Source organism: Pristiophorus japonicus, chromosome 14 (genome assembly GCF_044704955.1).
Source record: "Pristiophorus japonicus isolate sPriJap1 chromosome 14, sPriJap1.hap1, whole genome shotgun sequence".
NCBI lineage: Eukaryota > Metazoa > Chordata > Chondrichthyes > Pristiophoridae > Pristiophorus > Pristiophorus japonicus.
Window position 1 is genome coordinate 65,138,302 of NC_091990.1, and position 23,506 is coordinate 65,161,807.

General features: G+C 46.7%; 1 protein-coding gene across 15 annotated transcripts in view; it reads left to right on the forward strand.

The window, feature by feature from the left end:
- The window catches only part of col16a1 (collagen, type XVI, alpha 1), a 618,256-nt gene that overhangs the window by 400,495 nt on the left and 194,255 nt on the right, over positions 1 to 23,506 (forward strand). For all 15 annotated transcript variants that reach the window (XM_070899262.1, XM_070899261.1, XM_070899260.1 and 12 more), the window contains 3 exons: positions 10,505 to 10,558; positions 12,031 to 12,162; positions 20,792 to 20,899. In XM_070899262.1, coding sequence (XP_070755363.1) covers positions 10,505 to 10,558; positions 12,031 to 12,162; positions 20,792 to 20,899 — 294 coding nt within the window. The remainder of the gene's footprint in view (positions 1 to 10,504; positions 10,559 to 12,030; positions 12,163 to 20,791; positions 20,900 to 23,506) is intronic.

The window sequence follows — 23,506 nt, forward strand, 5'->3', positions numbered from 1 at the left end:
ACTATATGCCAGTTAGTATCATTACATGTAGAACTATATCCCAGTGAGTGTCATTACCTGTGGAAATATATCCCAGTGAGTGTCATTCACTGTGGAACTATATCCCAGTGAGTGTCATTACCTGTGGAACTGCATCCCAGTGAGAGTCATTTCCTGTTTAACTGTATCCCAGTGAGTTTCATTACCAGCGGAACTATATCCCAGTGAATGTCATTACCTGTGGAACTATATCCCAGTGAGTGTCATTACCTGTGGAAATAAATGCCAGTGAGGGTCATTACCTTTGGAACGAGATCCCAGTTAGTGTCACTACCTGTGGAACTATATCCCAGTGAGAGTCATTACCTGTGGAACTATATCCCAGTTCGTGTCATTTCTGTGGAAATACATGCCAGTGAGGGTCATTACCTGTGGGACTATATTCCCAGTGAGATTCATTGCCGGTGGATCTGTGTCCCAGTGAGAGTCATTACCTGAGGTACTGTATCCCAGTGAGAGTCATTACCTGCGGAACTGTATCCCAGTGCGAGGCATTACCTGTGGAACAGTATCCCAGTGAGAGTCATTACCTGTGGAACTATATGCCAGTTAGTGTCATTACCTGTGGAACTATATCCAAATGAGAGTCATTACCTGTGGAACTGTATCCCAGTGAGTGTCATTACCTGTGGAACGAGATCTCAGTGAGTGTCATTACCTGTGGAACTGCATCCCAGTTAGTGTCATTTCTGTGGAAATACATGCCAGTGAGGGTCATTACCTGTGGAACTGTATCCCAGTGAGAGTCATTACCTGCGGAACTATATCCCATTGCGAGTCATTACCTGTGGAACTATATCCCAGTGAATGTCATTACCTGTGGAACTAGATCCCAGTGAGAGTCATTACCTGTGGAACTATATCCCAGTTAGTGTCATTACCTGTAGAACTATATCCCAGTGAGTGTCATTACCTGTGGAACTATATCCCAGTTAGTGTCATTACCTGTGGAACTGTATCCCGGTGGGAGTCATTACCTGTGGAACTGTATCCCCGTGAGAGTCCTTACTTGTGGAACTATATCGCAGTGAAACTCGTTATCTGTGGAATTATATTCCTGTGAGTGTCACTACCTATGGAACTATATCCCCGTGAGATTCATTACTTGTGGAACTATATCCCAGTGAGTGTCATTACCTGTGGAACTATATCCCAGTGATACTCATTATCTGTGGAATTATATCCCTGTGAGTGTCACTACCTCTGGAACTGTATCCCTGTGAGTGTGATTACCTGTGGAACTATATCCTAGTGAGTTTCATTAGCTGTGGAACTGTATCCCTGTGAGTGTCATTACCTGTGTAATTGTATCCCAGTGAGAGTCATTACCTGTGGAACTATATCCCAGTGAGAGTCATTTCCTGTGGAACTGTATCCCTGTGAGAGTCATTACCTGTGGAACGATATCCCAATCAGAGTCATTACCTGTGCAACGATATCCCAGTGAGAGTCATTATCTGTGGAACTTTATCCGTGTGTCACTACCTATGGAACTATATCCCCATGAGATTCATCACTTGTGGAACTATATCTCTGTGAGAGTCATTACCTGTGGAACTGTATCCCAGTGAGAGTCATTACCTGTTGTACTATATCGCAGTGAGAATCATTCCCCATGGAACTATATCCCAGTGAGAGTTATTACCTGTTTAACTACATCCCAGTGAGAGTCATTTCCTGTGGAACTATTTCCCAGCGAGAGTCACTACATGTGGAACTGTATCCCAGTGACTGTCATTACGTGGGGAACTATACCCCAGTGAGAATCATTCCCCATGGAACTATATCCCAGTGAGAGTTATTACCTGTGGAACTGTATCCCGGTGGGAGTCATTACCTGTGGAACTGTATCCCCGTGAGAGTCCTTACCTGTGTAACTATATCCCAGTGAGACTCGTTATCTGTGGAATTATATCCCTGTGAGTGTCACTACCTATGGAACTATATCCCCGTGAGATTCGTTACTTGTGGAACTATATCCCAGTGATTGTCATTACCTGTGGAACTATATCCCAGTGATACTCATTATCTGTGGAATTATATCCCTGTGAGTGTCACTACCTATGGAACTGTATCCCTGTGAGTGTCATTACCTGTGGAACTGTATCCCAGTGAGAGTCATTACCTATGGAACTGTATCCCTGTGAGTGTGATTACCTATGGAACTATATCCCAGTGAGTGTCATTACCTGTGGAACTATATCCCAGTGAGACTCATCTGTGGAATTATATCCCTGTGAGTGTCACTACCTATGGAACTATATCCCAGTGAGTGTCATGACCTGTGGAACTATATCACAGTGAGAGTCATTACCTGTGGAACTGTATCCTAGTGAGAGTCATTACCAGTGCAACTGTATCCCAGTGAGTGTCATTACGCGGGGAACTATACCCTAGTGAGAATCATTCCCCATGGAACTCTCTCCCAGTGAGAATTATTACCTGTGGAACTACATCCCAATGAGAGTCATTACCTGTGGAACTATTTCCCAGTGAGAATCATTACCTGTGGAACTGTATCCCGGTGGGAGTCATTACCTGTGGAACTGTATCCCCGTGAGAGTCCTTCCCTGTGTAACTATATCCCAGTGAGACTCGTTATCTGTGGAATTATATCCCTGTGAGTGTCACTACCTATGGAACTATATCCCCGTGAGATTCGTTACTTGTGGAACTATATCCCAGTGATTGTCATTACCTGTGGAACTATATCCCAGTGATACTCATTATCTGTGGAATTATATCCCTGTGAGTGTCACTACCTATGGAACTGTATCCCTGTGAGTGTCATTACCTGTGGAACTATATCCCAGTTAGTGTCATTACCTGTGGAACTGTATCCCAGTGAGAGTCATTACCTGTGGAACTGTATCCCAGTGAGAGTCATTAGCTGTGGAACTGTATCCCTTTGAGTGTGATTACCTGTGGAACTATATCCTAGTGAGTTTCATTAGCTGTGGAACTGTATCCCCGTGAGTGTCATTACCTGTGGAATTGTATCCCAGTGAGAGTCATTACCTGTGGAACTATATCCCAGTGAGAGTCATTACATGTGGAACTTTATCCCAGTGAGAGTCATTTCCTGTGGAACTGTATCCCTGTGAGAGTCATTACCTGTGGAACGATATCCCAATCAGAGTCATTACCTGTGCAACTATATCCCAGTGAGAGTCATTATCTGTGTAACTTTATCCGTGCGTCGCTACCTATGGAACTATATCCCCATGAGATTCATCACTTGTGGAACTATATCTCTGTGAGAGTCATTACCTGTGGAACTGTATCCCAGTGAGAGTCATTACCTGTTGTACTATATCGCAGTGAGAATCATTCCCCATGGAACTATATCCCAGTGAGAGTTATTACCTGTTTAACTACATCCCAGTGAGAGTCATTTCCTGTGGAACTATTTCCCAGCGAGAGTCACTACCTGTGGAACTGTATCCCAGTGAGAATCATTACCTGTGGAACTGTATCCCGGTGGAAGTCATTACCTGTGGAACTGTATCCCCGTGAGAGTCCTTACCTGTGGAACTATATCCCAGTGAGACTCGTTATCTGTGGAATTATATCCCTGCGAGTGTCACTACCTATGGAACTATATCCCCGTAAGATTCATTACTTGTGGAACTATATCCCAGTGAGTGTCATTACCTGTGGAACTATATCCCAGTGATACTCATTATCTGTGGAATTATATCCCTGTGAGTGTCACTACCTGTGGAACTATATCCCCGTGAGAGTCATTACCTGTGGAACTGTATCCCAGTGATTGTCATTACCTGTGGAACTATATCCCAGTGATACTCATTATCTGTGGAATTATATCCCTGTGAGTGTCACTACCTATGGAACTGTATCCCTGTGAGTGTCATTACCTGTGGAATTGTATCCCAGTGAGAGTCATTACCTGTGGAACTATATCCCAGTGAGAGTCATTACATGTGGAACTTTATCCCAGTGAGAGTCATTTCCTGTGGAACTGTATCCCTGTGAGAGTCATTACCTGTGGAACGATATCCCAATCAGAGTCATTACCTGTGCAACTATATCCCAGTGAGAGTCATTATCTGTGGAACTTTATCCCAGTGAGTATCGTTACCTGTGGAACTGTATTCCGGTGAGAGTCCTCACCTGTGGAACCATATCCCAGTTCGAGTCATTACTTGTGGAACTGTATCCCAATGAGTGTCGTTTCCTGTGAAACTGTATCCCAGTGAGTGTCATTTCTTGTTGAACAGTATCCCAGTGAGTGTGATTACCTGTGGAACTATATCCCAGTGAGAGTAATTACCTGTGGAACGATATCCCAATCAGAGTCATTACCTGTGGAACTATATCCCAGTGAGAGTCATTATCTGTGGAACTTTATCCGTGTGTCACTACCTGTGGAACTATATCCCCGTGAGATTCATCACTTGTGGAACTATATCTCTGTGAAAGTCATTACCTGTGGAACTGTATCCCAGTGAGAGTCATTACCTGTGGAACTATATCCCAGTGAGAATCATTCCCCATGGAACTATATCGCAGTGAGAGTTATTACCTGTGGAACTACATCCCAGTGAGAGTCCTCACCTGTGGAACCATATCCCAGTTCGAGTCATTACTTGTGGAACTGTATCCCAATAAGTGTCGTTTCCTGTGAAACTGTATCCCAGTGAGTGTCATTTCTTGTTGAACAGTATCCCAGTGAGTGTGATTACCTGTGGAACTATATCCCAGTGAGAGTAATTACCTGTGGAACGATATCCCAATCAGAGTCATTACCTGTGGAACTATATCCCAGTGAGAGTCATTATCTGTGGAACTTTATCCGTGTGTCACTACCTGTGGAACTATATCCCCGTGAGATTCATCACTTGTGGAACTATATCTCTGTGAGAGTCATTACCTGTGGAACTGTATCCCAGTGAGAGTCATTACCTGTGGAACTATATCCCAGTGAGAATCATTCCCCATGGAACTATATCCCAGTGAGAGTTATTACCTGTGGAACTATCCCGGTGAGTGTCATTACCTGTGGAACTATTTCCCAGCGAGAGTCACTACCTGTGGCACTGTATCCCAGTGAGAATCATTACCTGTGGAACTGTATCCCGGTGGGAGTCATTACCTGTGGAACTGTATCCCCGTGAGAGTCCTTACCTGTGGAACTATATCCCAGTGAGACTCGTTATATGTGGAATTATATCCCTGTGAGTGTCACTACCTATGGAACTATATCCCCATGAGATTCGTTACTTGTGGAACTATATCCCAGTGATTGTCATTACCTGTGGAACTATATCCCAGTGATACTCATTATCTGTGGAATTATATCCCTGTGAGTGTCACTACCAATGGAACTGTATCCCTGTGAGTGTCATTACCTGTGGAACTATATCCCAGTTAGTGTCATTACCTGTGGAACTGTATCCCAGTGAGAGTCATTACCTGTGGAACTGTATCCCAGTGAGAGTCATTAGCTGTGGAACTGTATCCCTTTGAGTGTGATTACCTGTGGAACTATATCCTAGTGAGTTTCATTAGCTGTGGAACTGTATCCCTGTGAGTGTCATTACCTGTGGAATTGTATCCCAGTGAGAGTCATTACCTGTGGAACTATATCCCAGTGAGAGTCATTACATGTGGAACTTTATCCCAGTGAGAGTCATTTCCTGTGGAACTGTATCCCTGTGAGAGTCATTACCTGTGGAACGATATCCCAATCAGAGTCATTACCTGTGCAACTATATCCCAGTGAGAGTCATTATCTGTGGAACTTTATCCGTGCGTCGCTACCTATGGAACTATATCCCCATGAGATTCATCACTTGTGGAACTATATCTCTGTGAGAGTCATTACCTGTGGAACTGTATCCCAGTGAGAGTCATTACCTGTTGTACTATATCGCAGTGAGAATCATTCCCCATGGAACTATATCCCAGTGAGAGTTATTACCTGTTTAACTACATCCCAGTGAGAGTCATTTCCTGTGGAACTATTTCCCAGCGAGAGTCACTACCTGTGGAACTGTATCCCAGTTCGAGTCATTACTTGTGGAACTGTATCCCAATAAGTGTCGTTTCCTGTGAAACTGTATCCCAGTGAGTGTCATTTCTTGTTGAACAGTATCCCAGTGAGTGTGATTACCTGTGGAACTATATCCCAGTGAGAGTAATTACCTGTGGAACGATATCCCAATCAGAGTCATTACCTGTGGAAATATATCCCAGTGAGAGTCATTATCTGTGGAACTTTATCCGTGTGTCACTACCTGTGGAACTATATCCCCGTGAGATTCATAACTTGTGGAACTATATCTCTGTGAGAGTCATTACCTGTGGAACTGTATCCCAGTGAGAGTCATTACCTGTGGAACTATATCCCAGTGAGAATCATTCCCCATGGAACTATATCCCAGTGAGAATCATTCCCCATGGAACTACATCGCAGTGAGTGTCATTACCTGTGGAACTGTATCCCAGTGAGTGTCATTCCCTGTGGAACTATACCCCAGTGAGAGTCATTACCTGTGGAACTATATCCCAGTGAGAGTCATTACCTGTGGAACTGTATCCCAGTGAGTGCCGTTACCTGTGGAATTGTATCCCAGTGAGAGTTGTTACAGGTGGAACTATGTCCCAGTGAGAGTTGTTTCCCGTGGAACTATGTCCCAGTGAGAGTCATTACCTGTGAAACTGTATCCCAGTGAGAGTCATTACCTAAGGAACTGTATCCCAGTGAGAGTCATATACCCGAGTGAGAGTCATTACCTGTGGAACTGTATCCCAGTGATTGTTACTTCCTGTGGAATTGTATCCCGGTGGGAGTCATTACCTGTGGAACGATATCCCAATAAGAGTCATTACCTGTGGAACTATATCCCAGTGAGAGTCATTATCTGTGGAACTTTATCCGTGTGTCACTACCTGTGGAACTATATCCCCGTGAGATTCATCACTTGTGGAACTATATCTCTGTGAGAGTCATTACCTGTGGAACTGTATCCCAGTGAGAGTCATTACCTGTGGAACTATATCCCAGTGAGAATCATTCCCCATGGAACTATATCCCAGTGAGAGTTATTACCTGTGGAACTATCCCGGTGAGTGTCATTACCTGTGGAACTATTTCCCAGCGAGAGTCACTACCTGTGGCACTGTATCCCAGTGAGAATCATTACCCGTGGAACTGTATCCCGGTGGGAGTCATTACCTGTGGAACTGTATCCCCGTGAGAGTCCTTACCTGTGGAACTATATCCCAGTGAGACTCGTTATCTGTGGAATTATATCCCTGTGAGTGTCACTACCTATGGAACTATATCCCTGTGAGATTCGTTACTTGTGGAACTATATCCCAGTGATTGTCATTACCTGTGGAACTATATCCCAGTGATACTCATTATCTGTGGAATTATATCCCTGTGAGTGTCACTACCTATGGAACTGTATCCCTGTGAGTGTCATTACCTGTGGAACTATATCCCAGTGAGAGTCATTACCTGTGGAACTATATCCCAGTGAGAGTCATTACATGTGGAACTTTATCCCAGTGAGAGTCATTTCCTGTGGAACTGTATCCCTGTGAGAGTCATTACCTGTGGAACGATATCCCAATCAGAGTCATTACCTGTGCAACTATATCCCAGTGAGAGTCATTATCTGTGGAACTTTATCCGTGTGTCACTACCTATGGAACTATATCCCCATGAGATTCATCACTTGTGGAACTATATCTCTGTGAGAGTCATTACCTGTGGAACTGTATCCCAGTGAGAGTCATTACCTGTTGTACTATATCGCAGTGAGAATCATTCCCCATGGAACGATATCCCAGTGAGAGTTATTACCTGTTTAACTACATCCCAGTGAGAGTCACTTCCTGTGGAACTATTTCCCAGCGAGAGTCACTACCTGTGGAACTGTATCCCAGTGAGAATCATTACCTGTGGAACTGTATCCCGATGGGAGTCATTACCTGTGGAACTGTATCCCCGTGAGAGTCCTTACCTGTGGAACTATATCCCAGTGAGACTCGTTATCTGTGGAATTATATCCCTGTGAGTGTCACTACCTATGGAACTGTATCCCAGTGAGAGTCATTCCCTGTGGAACTATTCCGCAGTGAGAGTCATTACCTGTGGAACTATATCCCAGTGAGAGTCATTACCTGTGAAACTGTATCCCAGTGAGTGTCATTCCCTGTGGAACTATACCCCAGTGAGAGTCATTACCTGTGGAACTATATCCCAGTGAGAGTCATTACCTGTGGAACTGTATCCCAGTGAGTGCCATTACCTGTGGAATTGTATCCCAGTGAGAGTTGTTACCGGTGGAACTATGTCCCAGTGAGAGTTGTTACCGGTGGAACTATGTCCCAGTGAGAGTCATTACCTGTGGAACTGTATCCCAGTGAGAGTCATTACCTATGGAACTGTATCCCAGTGAGAGTCATATACCCCAGTGAGAGTCATTACCTGTGGAACTGTATCCCAGTGATTGTCACTTCCTGTGGAATTGTATCCCGGTGGGAGTCATTATCTGTGGAATTGTATCCCGGTGGGAGTCATTACGTGGAACTGTATCCCTGTGAGAGTCATTACCTGTGGAACTATATCGCAGTGAGTGTCGTTTGCTGTGAAACTGTATCCCAGTGATTGTCATTACCTGTGGAACTGTATCCCAGTGAGAATCCTTACCTGTGGAACTGTATCCCAGTGAGTGTCGTTACCTGTGGAACTGTATCCCAGTGAGAGTCCTTACCTTTGGAATTGTCTCCCAGTTAGTGTCATTACCTGTGGAAATATATCCCAGTGAGAGTCATTACCTGTGGAACGATATCCCAATAAGAGTCATTACCTGTGGAACTATATCCCAGTGAGAGTTATTATCTGTGGAACTTTATCCGTGTGTCACTACCTGTGGAACTTTATCCGTGTGTCACTACCTGTGCAACTATATCCTCGTGAGATTCATCACTTGTGGAACTATATCTCTGTGAGAGTTATTACCTGTGGAACTATTCTGGTGAGTGTCATTACCTGTGGAACTGTATCCCAGTGAGAGTCATTACCTATGGAACTGTATCCCTGTGAGTGTGATTACCTGTGGAACTATATCCCAGTGAGTGTCATTACCTGTGGAACTATATCCCAGTGAGAGTCATTCCCTGTGGAACTATATCACAGTGAGAGTCATTACCTGTGGAACTGAATCCCAGTGAGAGTCATTACCTGTGCAACTGTATCCCAGTGAGTGTCATTACGCGGGGAACTATACCCTAGTGAGAATCATTCCCCATGGAACTATATCCCCGTGAGAGTTATTACCGTGGAACTACATCCCAGTGAGACTCATTACCTGTGGAACTATTTCCCTGCGAGAGTCACTACCTGTGGAACTGTATCCCAGTGAGAATCATTACCTGTGGAACTGTATCCCGGTGGGAGTCATTACCTGTGGAACTGTATCCCGGTGAGAGTCCTTACCTGTGTAACTATATCCCAGTGAGAGTCATTACCTATGGATCTGTATCCCTGTGAGTGTGATTATCTGTGGAACTATATCCCAGTGAGACTCGTTATCTGTGGAATTATATCCCAGTGAGAGTCACTACCTGTGGAACTATATCCCCGTGAGATTCATTACTTGTGGAACTATATCCCAATGAGTGTCATTATCTGTGGAACTATATCCCAGTGATACTCGTTATCTGTGGAATTATATCCCTGTGAGTGTCACTACCTATGGAACTATATCCCAGTGAGGGTCATTACCTGTAGAACTGTATCCCAGTGAGAGTCATTCCCTGTGGAACTATATCCCAGTGAGAGTCATTACCTGTGGAACTATATCCCAGTGAGAGTCATTACCTGTGGAACTGTATCCCAGTGAGTGTCATTCCCTGTGGAACTATACCCCAGTGAGAGTCATTGCCTGTGGAACTGTAATCCGGTGAGAGTCCTTACCTGTGGAACTATATCCCAGTTCGAGTCATTACTTGTGGAACCGTATCCAATGAGTGTTGTTTCCTGTGAAACTGTATCCCAGTGAGAGTCATTACCTGTGGAACTGTATCCCAGTGAGTGTCGTTACCTGTGGAACTGTATCCCAGTGAGAGTCATTACCTGTGGAACTGTATCCCAGTAAGTGTCATTACCTGTGGAACTGTATCCCAGTGAGAGTCCTTACCTTTGGAACTATGTCCCAGTGAGAGTCATTAACTGTGGAACTCTATCCCAGTGAGTTTCGTTTCCTGTGAAACTGTATCCCAGTGAGTGTCGTTACCTGTGGAACTGTATCCTGGTGAGAGTCATTTCCTGTGGAACTATATCCCAGTCAGGCATGGACTTTGAAAGGGGGAAGGACAAGGGAAAAAGTAAGTTGGGATGTTTTTTGGCTCAGTGATGTATTGTTTTAAACCATTCACTGTCTTGCACTGGGGATTGAGTTTCCTTCAACACTCGTCTGTTTTTTAGGGCGATCGTGGAGACCCAGGGATCACAGGGGGCCCAGGATTCAAAGGCGAAAAGGTTTGTGTTAGATTTTGTTGCAATGAATTGTCAGATTCCTTCTCTGCCAGAACCTCGTGACTATATCTCTGCTTTGTTCTATATCCATTCGTCGTGACTCGCTCACCTCTGAGTCAGAAAGTTGTCGCATCAAATCCCACTCCAGTGTTCTGAGCTTATAATTCAGGTTGACATTGCTGAGGGGGTGCTGCGCTGTCAGAGGTTCCGTCTTTTGAATGAGATGTTAAACCAAATTTCTGTCTGCTCTCTGTGGCTTTTGACAAGGATCAGGCGAGTTCTCCCCGATTTGAAGGCCATTATTTATCTCTCAGCTATCATCATTATAACAGATTATCTGGTAATTTATCTCATTAATATTTATGGGACCTTGCTGTGTATAAATTGGCTGCCATGATTCTCTACATTACAGTATTTCAGCAGTACTTTATTGGCTGTAAACTGCATAGGAACATCCTGAGGTCGGGGAAGGCTGTGTATAACTGCAAGTTCTTTCTTTCTTAGTCAAATCTCTGTTTGAATCACATAACAACAACAAGTTGCCCTTGTCTCGATTTTAAATTTGCCCAAGGCACTTCACGAAGGCTTAATAAGAAATAAATGGAGGCTGAGGCAAAAGGCGTAGAATGGGGGGCAGGAGGGCAATTGGGGTGGTCATCACAAGGTGAGTTTGTTTGATCAGATGAGCTTGCAGAGTGAATGGGAGGTGATAAGAGAATAACTAGACAAGAATGTGGGATCAGGGCTAGGGCAGGGGGAAGCCTGGAGGTATGTTTGGCTTTGTGGCAGCTGAATGGATGGTTTCAACCTTAGTAAGAAAAATGTCCATGAGCCTCTATCGATGGTAGCAATGGGTGTATCCAAGGGAGATTCAAACCTGGAACAGTGCAGGAGATTAGCAAGGCAGAGGAGTAGTAATGGGTGGAAGTAGGGATGGCAGGGGTGGCGAAGTACCCAAGAGCAGAGAAATGAAAGGTGGCATGACTGGGTGACAGGAAGGTGGAAAGACAGGAGAGAAGGGCTCAAGAATGGCTAAGAGGGTAAAAAGGAGCGAGAAACAATCACACACAAATGGACACAGAGGGAATTCAGGTTACACAGACCCGGCAGAGATTAGGAGAGACGCTTCCTGCTCATAAGCAGAGGACAGGGAGGAGACGGTATCAGAGAGGCCTAAGTTAAAGCCTGTGGTCCTGTGGTGGGATAACGTTGACTTGTACACTGGGTGGAGTCAGTTTGGAGTGTCCACGCAGCAATGTCCAGTTAGGGAGACAGTTTTGGAGAAGGAATGGAAGGGTTGAATGGCTCAGTGAAAAGCTGCAAGACCAGGGCCACAATGTAATGAATCCACATGCCCACTGTTGAATTATTTATGGGTGAATTCCAGGCTGCTGAAGGGCATGTTATTGCCAGTGTGGGTTGTTAGAGGTGTGGTGATCAGCACTGCAACTCATGACTTTCTCTTTCCAATATAGGGTGATGGATGTGGGCCGTGCTTAACTGCTCAACCTGGTAAGCTCGAAGCAGTTGTCCCAGATGATAAAGTACCAGGATCAGGGAGCGACACAGGCAGACTGCCTGCATCCCTAACTCAGCCTGGCAAACAGGTGAGTGCTTCCAGTAGCAAATGCTGTGGTCAAGGTTACAGGTCAATCAAGACATAACAGTGATTGAGGGGATCCAATACCAGGAGAAATATAGAGAGATGAAGAATGTTAATGCTGGGGAATGGAGCACTTTGCATTCTGGGCATGCAAGTGCTCCCTGATCTGTTACAGTGAGATGCAGATTGTAGTTCCCTCTACGCAGCACTAACCATGAGCCTCAGTCACCACCTCGGAAGAACTCCCTCCATTGCATTGCCCTTTCAAGTTGCCAATTTGGTGCCAACTAGTGCCATGCTTAGGACAGTTAATGTGACGGGCCTATTGTCTGTTGGGAGCTGTGTTGGGGAGAATTTCTTCCTACAAATCAAGGCTCAATTTGAACACAAATTCCAACGATGGTAAGCCAGTACTTAACTCATGTCAGTACCTCTTAAAGGGATACACACATCTTACAAGTAAGTTTGCATTTAAGATTTTGTTTTTTTTTATTTGACTGAAATAGTGGCTTGCTGCAATAGATGTTAAACATTTATTAAATTGTGCAGGGAGTACAGGGAGTGCTGCTGGACACGAGCAAGGCTTCGAAGTGTAAAGGAAGGCTTCTTGAGAAGACAGAAAATGCTGCAAATACTCAGCGGGTCAGGCAACATCCATGGAGAAAGAAACAGAGTTCATATCTCAAGATGCTACGTGACCTGAGTATTTCCAGCATTTTATGCTGTCATTTCAGATTTAAAGCATCTGCTCGCAGAGAGAAGAGGAAGATGTAGAAGAGGAAGATGCAGAAGAGGAGGAAGCCGAGGAGAAGGAAGCCGAAGGAAGGATACAACCCTGACGGTGCCTTTCTGGCTGGGATATCCAGGATTGGAATCTTCTGTCTGCAGTACCACTGACCACAACCCAAATTCCCCTTTCTTTCAACATTAGTCCCACACCTTACCTTTCCTCTGTTACTGACGATCACAGCGTCCTCTTAGCCACGATGTTGAATATAAGCCACCACAAAGCAACCTTTTCAATCCAACATTATACATCAACCATCTGCTGGTTAAAGAGGAAATTAATGCAATTGTAAGGAGGGACATTAGCCTGGATGATGTGGAATCGGTATGGGTGGAGCTGCGAAATACCAAAGGACAGAAAACGCTAGTGGGAGTTGTGTACAGACCACCAAACAGTAATAGTGAGGTTGGGGACAGCATCAAACAAGAAATAAGGAATGCGTGCAATAAAGGTACAGCAGTTATCATGGGCGACTTTAATCCACATATTGATTGGGCTAACCAAACTGGTAGCAATGCGGTGGAGGAGGATTTCCTGCAGTGTATTAGGGATGGTTTTCTAGACCAATATGTCGAGGAACCAACTAGAGGGCTGGCCATTCTAGACTGAGTGATGTGTAATGAGAAGGGACTAATTAGCAATCTTCTTGTGCGAGGCCACTTGGGGAAGAGTGACCATAATATGCTAGAATTCTTTATTAAGATGGAGAGTGACACAGTTAATTCGGAAACTAGGGTCCTGAACTTAAGGAAAGGTAACTTCGACGGTATGAGGCGTGAATTGGCTTGAAAAGACTGGCAAAGGATACTTAAAGGGTTGATGGTGGATAAGCAGTGGCAAACATTTAAAGATCACATGGATGAACTTCAGCAATTGTACATCCCTGTCTGGAGTAAAAATAAAACTGGGAAGGTGGCTCAACTGTGGCTAACAAGGGAAATTAAGGATAGTGTTAAAACCAAGGAAGAGGCATATAAATTGGCTAGAAAAGGCAACAAACCTGAGGACTGGGAGAGAGGAGAAAATAGAGTACAAGAGGAAGCTTGCAGGGAACATAAAAACTGACTGCAGAAGCTTCTGTAAATATGTCAAGAGAAAAAGATTAGTGAAGACAAACGTAGGTCCCTTGCAGTCGGATTCAGGCGAATTTATAATGGGGAACAAAGAAATGGCAGACCAATTGAACAAATCCTTCGGTTCTGTCTTCACGAAGGAAGACACAAATAACCTTCCGAATATACTCGGGGACAGTGGGTCAAGTGAGAAGGAGGAACTGAAGGATATCCTTAGAAAGCAGGAAATTGTGTTAAGGAAATTGATGGGATTGAAGGCCGATAAATCCCCGGGGCCTGATAGTCTGCATCCCAGAGTACTTAAGGAAGTGGCCCTAGAAATAGTGGATGCATTGGTGATCATTTTCCAACAGTCTATCGACTGTGGATCAGTTCCTTTGGACTGGAGGGTAGCTAATGTAACACCAGTTTTTAAAAAAGGAGGGAGAGAGAAAACGGGTAATTATAGACCGGTTAGCCTGACATAAGTAGCGGGGAAAATGTTGGAATCAATCAAGAAGGATGAAATAGTAGCGCATTTGGAAAGCAGTGACAGGATCGGTCCAAGTCAGCATGGATTTATGAAAGGGAAATCCTGCTTAACGAATCTTCTGGAATTTTTTGAGGATGTAACTGGTAGAGTGGACAAGGGAGAACCAGTGGATGTGGTGTATTTGGACTTTCAAAAGGCTTTTGACAAGGTCCCACACAAGAGATTGGTGTGCAAAATTAAAGCACATGGCATTGGGGGTAACGTACTGACATGAATAGAGAACTGGTTGGCAGACAGGAAGCAGAGAGTTGGGATAAACAGGTCCTTTTCAGAATGGCAGGCAGTGATTGGTGGAGTGCCGCAGGGCTCAGTGCTGGGACCCCAGCTCTTTACAATATACATTAATGAGTTAGATGAAGGAATTGAGTGTAATATCTCCAAGTTTGCAGATGACACTAAACTGGGTGTCAGTGTCAGCTTTGAGGAGGACGCTCAGAGGCTACAGGGTGACTTGGACAGGTTAGGTGAGTGGGCAAATGCATGGCAGATGCAGTATAATGGCAAAAACACGAAGGCAGAATATTATCTGAATGGTGACAGATTAGGAAAAGCGGAGGTGCAACGAGACCTGGGTGTCATGGTTTATCATTCATTGAAAGTTGGCATGCAGGTACAGCAGGCGGTGAAGAAGGCAAATGGTATGTTGGCCTTCATAGCTAGGGGATTTGAGTATAGGAGCAGGGAGGTCTTACTGCAGTTGTACAGGGCCTTGGTGAGGCCTCATCTGGAATATTGTGTTCAGGTTTGGTCTCCTAATTTGAGGAAGAACGTTCTTGCTATTGAGAGAGTGCAGCGAAGGTTCACCAGACTGATTCCAGGGATGGCTGGACTGACATATGAGGAGAGACTGGATCAACTGGGCCTTTATTCACTGGAGTTTAGAAGGATGAGCGGGGATCTCATAGAAACGTATAAGATTCTGACGAGACTGGATAGGTTAGATGCAGGAAGAATGTTCCCGATGTTTGGGAAGTCCAGAACCAGGGGACATAGTCTTAGGATAAGGGGTAGGCCATTTAGGACTGAGATAAGGAGAAACTTCTTCACTCAGAGTTGTTAACCTGTGGAATTCCCTGCCGCAGAGAGTTGTTGATGCCAGTTCATTGGATATATTCAAGAGGGAGTTTGATATGGCCCTTATGGCTCAAGAGATCAATGGGTATGGAGAGAAAGCAGGAAAGGGGTACTGAGGGAATGATCAGCCATGATCTTATTGAATGGCGGTGCAAGCTTGAAGGCCCAATGGCCTACTCCTGCACCTATTTTCTATGTTTCTATCTAATGTAACATCAATAAATCAATTCATCACCCTTATGTATTCCCTTAGTGATTGTCTTGTATATGCCTTTGCTGATGCTACTGATATCACGCAGTGCTACCCCAGTGGCTGCAGCATGGCTGGTGGAAGGCTTTCAATGGGGGACACTGCAAATGGCCTTGCTGGTTGACCTTGAGGAGCTGGTGGATGGGATTGTCTAATCAAGAGATGGTGTTTTTTCTTCTGCTTTACTTTCCTCTCTCTCTTCTTGGCCTACCACAGGCTGGACACACTGCATTTATTGGATGTGTGAAATTAGGAAGGCACAAGGGTGGGAAAGCAAGAGGTGCATGCGAGGAGGATAACGTGTGAGGATACCATCATCTTGTATCCTTTCTGTTCCACTGCTGGCAATCGGCTTAGCCATGTCTTTGCCAAAAATAGCTCTCTCTGTCTCCTCCAAGGAGGTGAGGTGAAGCTAGGAATGGGAGATGTGTCCCATGATTGGTCCAAATTGTTAATAGGTGAATGATGGAGGGGTCGTGCAATGAGCAGTGTGCGAGGCTAAAAATTTTGTTGGTTGGAGACGGCTTCTGGACTGACCTTGACCTGTGGTCTGAAGCCATGAAGCTTCTTTGGGCACTGGATCCAGGTGGTGGGCGTGACACTGCTGGTGGTGACAGCCTCGGTGATGTGATCCCACATTGTTCTTTCTGGAGGGCCTCCTGGCCCCTGTGGGTAGAGGGCTGCTCTTGCAGTGTTGACCCCTGCACAAAGCTGGAGTGCTGTGTGTGAGACCCTGGGTGCCCCTTTCCTTGGATTGCTGAGCCACTTGTGTTAGTGCTGAAGCACTTTTTCCATTTTTCTGGTTCAGAAGGGAATTCAGCTTTAAGTGTTGAAGACTTCCATTTGAGACTTATTTTTGGTAATTTTATTTTAAAAGAGCTGGAAATTGCATTTTTTCACTTTGTTTCAATTATTATTGAATGCATTGCCCTTTAATTCATAGCCCTTTTAATTGCCCATAATTCCTTGCGAATTCCATAGCCTCGCTCCCAGAGGCTGTGAGAAGCTGGAACACCACTTCAGGACATGTACTTCGACTTTCACATCTGCACTAACCCCAGCAGGAGGGCATTACACAGTAAGTTAGTGCTAGGCTAAAAATGAGCCCTCAGTGTAAATTTTTCTTGGGTAGCACTTCGTCCATTTTAAGCGTCCATTAACCTGACCTTGTGGTGGCCACAGATTTTTCCTCCCATATTCCACTGAGAGTCAGAGCCAGGAACAACATCCTTGGCGCCATCTCTGGACTACTGCTCTGGTACTGCGTTCATGACCCCTCTGGTCCCATCTGTGCCACCACTAGTGTCAATTCACTCTCAGTAAGTGCTCACAAGCATCAGCTGGAGGAGTGGGAGATGTTCTGAGGTGATGTAATGAGTTTGAACCCTTGAGGTGTCAGCTGTGGCTCAATGATAGTGCTTTGAATCTGCGGTTGTGGTTACAAGCCCCACTCCAGAGACCTGAGCACATAAGCTAGGCTGACATTCCCAATGGAATACTGAGGGAGTGTTATACTGTCAGCGGTGGTGCCTTTTCGATGGATGGAAAAGATCACATGGCACTATTCGAAGAGGAGCAGGCGAGTTCTCTCTTATGTCCTGATTAATATTTATCCCTCAACCAACATCATCAAAAATAGATTATCTGGTCATTTATCTCATTACTGCAGTGGGATCTTGCTTTGCACAATTTGGCTGCCGCATTTCTTACAGCAGTGACTACACTTCAGAAATACTTCTTTGGCTGTAAAGTGCTTTGAGATGTCCTGAGGTTGTGAAAGGTGCAATATAAATGCAAGGTCTTGAGTTACTGTCCTCTAATCTCTGTGCATAGGTCTATATATAGAAAGGTGTTGCCTCTAGAGTGTGTGTGACACTGCACCTTATTGACTCAAATATAGCTCATCAAACAGCAACAATTCACAGCTGACTGGACAACACTTTTGCTGAAACAAAATAAACATTAACTCAAGTGCCCCCTTCTTAAAGGGGGGAGACACTCCAAACGCTTTTCAAGAGCCCTTTTTTTTTGTGGGGTTTTTTAGGGCACCGAGAGGCATATTATACAAGTGCCCCCTGACTGCGGGGACACTAAAACCTGGCATTAAAGCAAATTAAACTTTAAAACATATAAAATCAAATTCAAATTTGTTTGCCGGGGGTGATAATGCATTCCAGTCCCTCCGGCGCCCACCTCTCGCGGAAGGCCGCGAGCGTACCGGTGGACACCGCGTGCTCCATCTCTAGGGACACCCTGGCCCGGATGTAAGCACGGAAGAGAGGCAGGCAGTCAGGCTGAACGACCCCCTCGACCGCCCGCTGCCTGGACCGGCTGATGGCACCCTTGGCCGTGCCCAGGCGCAGTCCTACGAGGAGGCCCTCGGACCTACTCACTCCCCTCTGCACAGGGTTGCCAAAGATCAGGAGTGTGGGACTGAAGTGCAGCCAGAAATTGAGGAGCAGCCCCTTTAAATAATGGAACAGGAGCTGTAACCTCGTGCATTAAATAAAAACATGGAACACGGATTCTTCCAGACCGCAGAAATTGCAGGCGGCCTGGGAGCCCGCGAACCGGCTTAAAAATTTGTTGCACGGGACTGCTCCGTGCACCACCCTCCAGGCCAAGTCCCTGATAAATAGTGGGAGGACACCCGCGTAGAGTGCACTCCATCGGGGACCCCCGCCTCCTCTGGATGGCAGGATGGTACGCCATGGCGTGTCCGGACGGCAGATGAGGATGGCAAGTTTGAGAGTGTGCAGGAGCAGCCCGTACAGGAAACCCCTCCACGCAGAATTGAAAGGCACGGAGGGTATTTCCCCGAGGCGGCTCAAGTTGTGAGGCGCCAGCTCCCTTACTGACCGTCCTCCCTAAGCGGGAGACTCAAGACCGCGGCAGAGACCCAGTGCTTCCTGTTGTTCCAGAAGAAGTCTACCAGCTTCTTCTGTATCTTGGCGACAAACGCAGGAGGAGGGGTCAAAGTGACCAGCCAGTACCACAGCATAGTGGCCACCAGCTGGTGTATGACTAGCGCTCGACCACTATAGGACAACACTCGGAGCAGTCATGTCCAGCGCCCTAGGCGAGCGGCGACCTTGGCCTCCATCTCTTGCCAGTTCGCCGGCCAGGCTTCCTCGTCGGGGCTAAGGTAGACTCCCAGATAGAGGAGATCCCATCACTGGACAAGCAGCAACTTAGAGAAAGACAGAAAGCAATTCACCTCTAATTGGCCTCAGGATGTGCCTATTCACAGCAACTAAATTTTGTGGGCTTAAAGGGCCAGGCCTAGCTGCTCTCAACTTGGCCCAAGCAGCAGAATAATACGTAGACATTCAGAGAAGTTACAACATGGTGACAGGCCATTTGGCCCATTCAGTCCATGTAGCGTTTACTCTCCACATGGCGAACAGTCCTAATCACATTTACCTGCCCTCTTCCCCGATCCTTCATCCACCTATCCGATCTCATCCTGAATGTTGACACAGTTTCTGCCCCCACCACTAAGCCTGGAAGTAAATTCCACAGCCTCACAACTTTGTGTGTGAAGTTTCTCTTACATTTAATATTGTATTTATGGTCCCCCAATGACTGGAAACAGTCTGCTGAAACAGACCTGCCTTTTCATAATTTTAAGCACTTCTGTATATTGCTCCAGAATTTCTCAAGTCTTTCTTTGTATTTGTGTTTGTATTTGCTCATATCACACAGCATCCTAGTGAATCTAAATTGTACCCTCTCTTAACCCTCAACATCCTTTCTATGGTGCACAGCCCAATTCTGCACACTCTAATTGAGGTCCTATTAATGTTTAATATGGGTCCATCGTTATCTCTTGGTTTTTATATTCTAAACATCTTTTGACTAGATCTAGAATTCCATTACCTTTTTTTTAACGGCCTCTTCAACCTGAGGTGCTGCCTTTCGGAACATAGGAACAGGAGGAGGCCATTTAGCCCCTTCAGCCTGTTCCGCCATTCAATTAGATCATGGCTGATCTGTATCTTAACTCCATTTACCCGCCTTGGCTCCGTAACCCTGATACCCCTACCTAACAAAAATCTATCCTTCTCAGTTTTGAAATTTTCATTTGACATTTTCAACAGCCTGAACGGCCCAGCTCTAATTTTAAGGTTATGCCCCCTTGTTCTGGTCTCCCCCACCAGAGGAAATAGTTTCTCTCTGTCTACCCTATCAAACCTTTTAATCATCTTAACACCTCAATTAGATCAACCTTTAATCTTCTATACTCGAGGCAATACAAGCTGAGTCTATGCAATCTATCCTCATAATTTAACATGTCTAGCCTCCTTTAATGTCCTGTGAATCTGTACCCCCAAATCCCTCTCTTCCTCCATGTTGCCTTACGCCTTGTAACCCCTTGTCATAACGCGTATCATCCTATGTACCGCCAGCAGTACCATGGGAGAGGGAGCCAACCAATCACCTCGGGGACCAATCACCGATGGAGTTGTACCTTCACCGCCTCGTACCTGCGCAGCACCAGCTCACTCAGTGATTTGGAAACGCTGCAGGAGCAGTCTAGCTTGTCCAAGTGTGCGTGTGCCTGGGAAGTGGGAGAGAGCACTGTGACAGGACGGGCCCACGCCCATCACACTCGACTTGGATAGAATCCGAAAGCACAGCTCCACTCTCCCGCCTCTCCCTGATGGATCTCCCACCAAGTTGGGAGGAGATGGATTCCTGCTCCTTCCTGCCCTTGTCTCAGGTTGCTTTTATTTTTCTCACGCTTTGTGAGGAGCCTTGGGATATTTTTCTATGTTTTAGGTGTGGTATAAATGCAAGTTGCTTTCGCTGTTGACACTCATTGGGACGTGGGTGTGCAGTGAGGAGTTAGATATAAATTCTCAATAAGCTGTGTGTGTAACTATTGACTCACTGATGTGATCCTCTTGATTTTAGGGTGATCCCGGCCTGAAAGGTGACACAGGAGAGCCAGGTGCAGTTGGCATTCCAGGTATCCCTGGGAATCCGGGGACACGAGGCTTCCATGGGCTGAAAGGTGAAAAGGTGAGTCAGCAAATTATCATTGGCTGTTATCTCAAGGGGGCTGGGAATACAAAGAGGTGGAGATTATGCTTCAGTTGTACAGAGCCTTTGTCAGACCCCGTCTGGTGTACTATGTTCAGTTCTCGGCACTGCACCTCAGGAAGGATGTATTGGCCTTGGAATGGGTGCAGCGCAGATTCATCAGAATGATGCCAGGGCTAAAAGGGTTAAATTACAAGGGCAGGTTGCATTAATGTGGCTTGTATTCCCTTGAGCATAAAAGATTGGGGGGGGTGATCAGATCAAGATCTTTAAAATGATAAAACGATTCGATAGGATTGATATAGAAGCAATTCCTCTGATGGGGCGAGTACAGAACAAGGGGACATAATCTTAAAATTAGAGCTGAGCCATTCAGGAGTGAAATCACGGAGCAATCTTCACACAAAGGGTGGTGGAAGTATGGAAGTCTGTCCCCCACATGGCCGTGGATGCTCAGGGACAATTGAAATCTTCAAGCCAGATCGATGGATTTTTGTTGGGTGAGTGTATCAAGGGATATGGAGCAAAGGCGGGAAAAGGAAGCTGAGGTACAGATCATCCATGATCTGACAGAATGATGCCTGCACCTATGACGCTATTGGCTCAGGGGGATCCTTGGGGATTCCCTAAGTCTTGCAGTACTGCAGTCAGCCCTTAATCGGGACACAGCATCAGGGCGGGTGTACGTAGTCTCGGCAGGTATACCCAGCCTTGGCGGGTTTCTAGTGGGGTACCACAGGGATCAGTGCTGGGGACTCAACTATTTACAATCTAAATTAATGTCTTGGATAAAGGGACCAAGTGTAATGTAGCCAAGTTTGTTGATGATACAAAGATGGGTGGGAAAGCAAATTGTGAGGAGGACGCAAAGAATCTTCAAAGGGATATAAATAGGCTAAGTGAGTGAGCAAAGATTTGGCAGATGGAGTAAAATGTGGGAAAATGTGAGTTTATCCACTTTGGTAGGATAAATAAAAAAGCAAATTATTATTTAAATAGGGAGAGATAACAAAATGCTGCGGTACAGGGGGATCTTGGGCTCCTTATACATGAAACACAAAAAGTAATCAGGAAGGCAAATGAAATGTTGGCCTTTATTGCAAGGGGCATTGCAAGGTGCAGCATCGAGAATCCAGATTCCGGGATGATCGGTGGCAGGGAAGTCTGGAATCCGTAAAATGTTCCGGAATCCGGAACTGATGACCCTGCCGACCTCAGGGCCCCACCGCTGCCTGACCTCGGGCCTCACCCCGCTTGCCTCACCACCTTTGCCCTTACCTCGGGGCTTCCTCACTGGCCCACCCGACGACCTCCTCAGCAGGGCTGGCCCAAACACCACCTCGGCAGGGCCGGCCCAAACACCACCTCAGCGGGGGGGCCCCGCCCGCCGACGACCTCCTTGGTGGGGCCCGCCCGCCGCCGACCTCCTTGGTGGGGCCCGCCCGCCCGCCGCCGACCTCCTTGGTGGGCCCCGCCCGCCGCCGACCTCCTTGGTGGGGCCCACCCGCCGCCGACCTCCTTGGTGGGGCCCGCCCGCCGACGACCTCCTTGGTGGGGCCCACCCGCCGCCGACCTCCTTGGTGGGCCCCGCCCGCCGCCGACCTCCTTGGTGGGGCCCACCCGCCGCCGACCTCCTTGGTGGGGCCCGCCCGCCGACGACCTCCTTGGTGGGGCCCACCCGCCGACGACCTCCTTGGTGGGGCCCGCCTGCCGACGACCTCCTTGGTGGGACCCACCCGCCGCCGACCTCCTTGGTGGGGCCCGCCCGCCGACGACCTCCTTGGTGGGGCCCGCCCGCCGACGACCTCCTTGGTGGGGCCCGCCTGCCGACGACCTCCTTGGTGGGGCCCACCCGCCGACGACCTCCTTGGTGGGGCCCACCCGCCGACGACCTCCTTGGTGGGGCCCGCCTGCCGACGACCTCCTTGGTGGGCCCCGCCTGAGCACCTCCTTGGTGGGGCCCACCCGCCGACGACCTCCTTGGTGGGGCCCACCCGCCAACGACCTCCTTGGTGGGCCCCGCCTGAGCACCTCCTTGGTGGGGCCCACCTGCCGCCGACCTCCTTGGTGGGGCCCACCCGCCACCGACCTCCTTGGTGGGGCCCACCTGCCGCTGACCTCCTTGGTGGGACCCGCCTGAGCACCTTCTCGGTGGGAATCCCCCCCCGCCCTTTCTGACATTCCAAAATCCGGAAATACCTGAACCTGAGCTCGGGTATTTTCGGGTTCGTGATGCCAGAAAGCAAATCGAAAGACTGGAAATGTCCGAAATCCAGAAAGGCCTTGGTCCCGAGGGATCTGGATTTTAGGTGCTGCACCTGTACAAAAGTAAGGAAGTCCTGCTACAACAGTTTTGGTCTCCTTATTTAAGGAGTGATTATACTTGCATTGGAGACAGTTCAGAGAAGGTTCACTTAGTTGATTCCTGAGATGAAGGGGCTGACTTATGAAGAAAGGTTGGGCCTATACTTATTGGAGTTTAGAAGAATGAGAGGTGCTCTTAATTGAAATGTATAATATAATGAGGAGGCTCGACAGGGTAGATGCGGAGAGGATATTTCCCCTCGTGAGGGAATCTAGAATGAG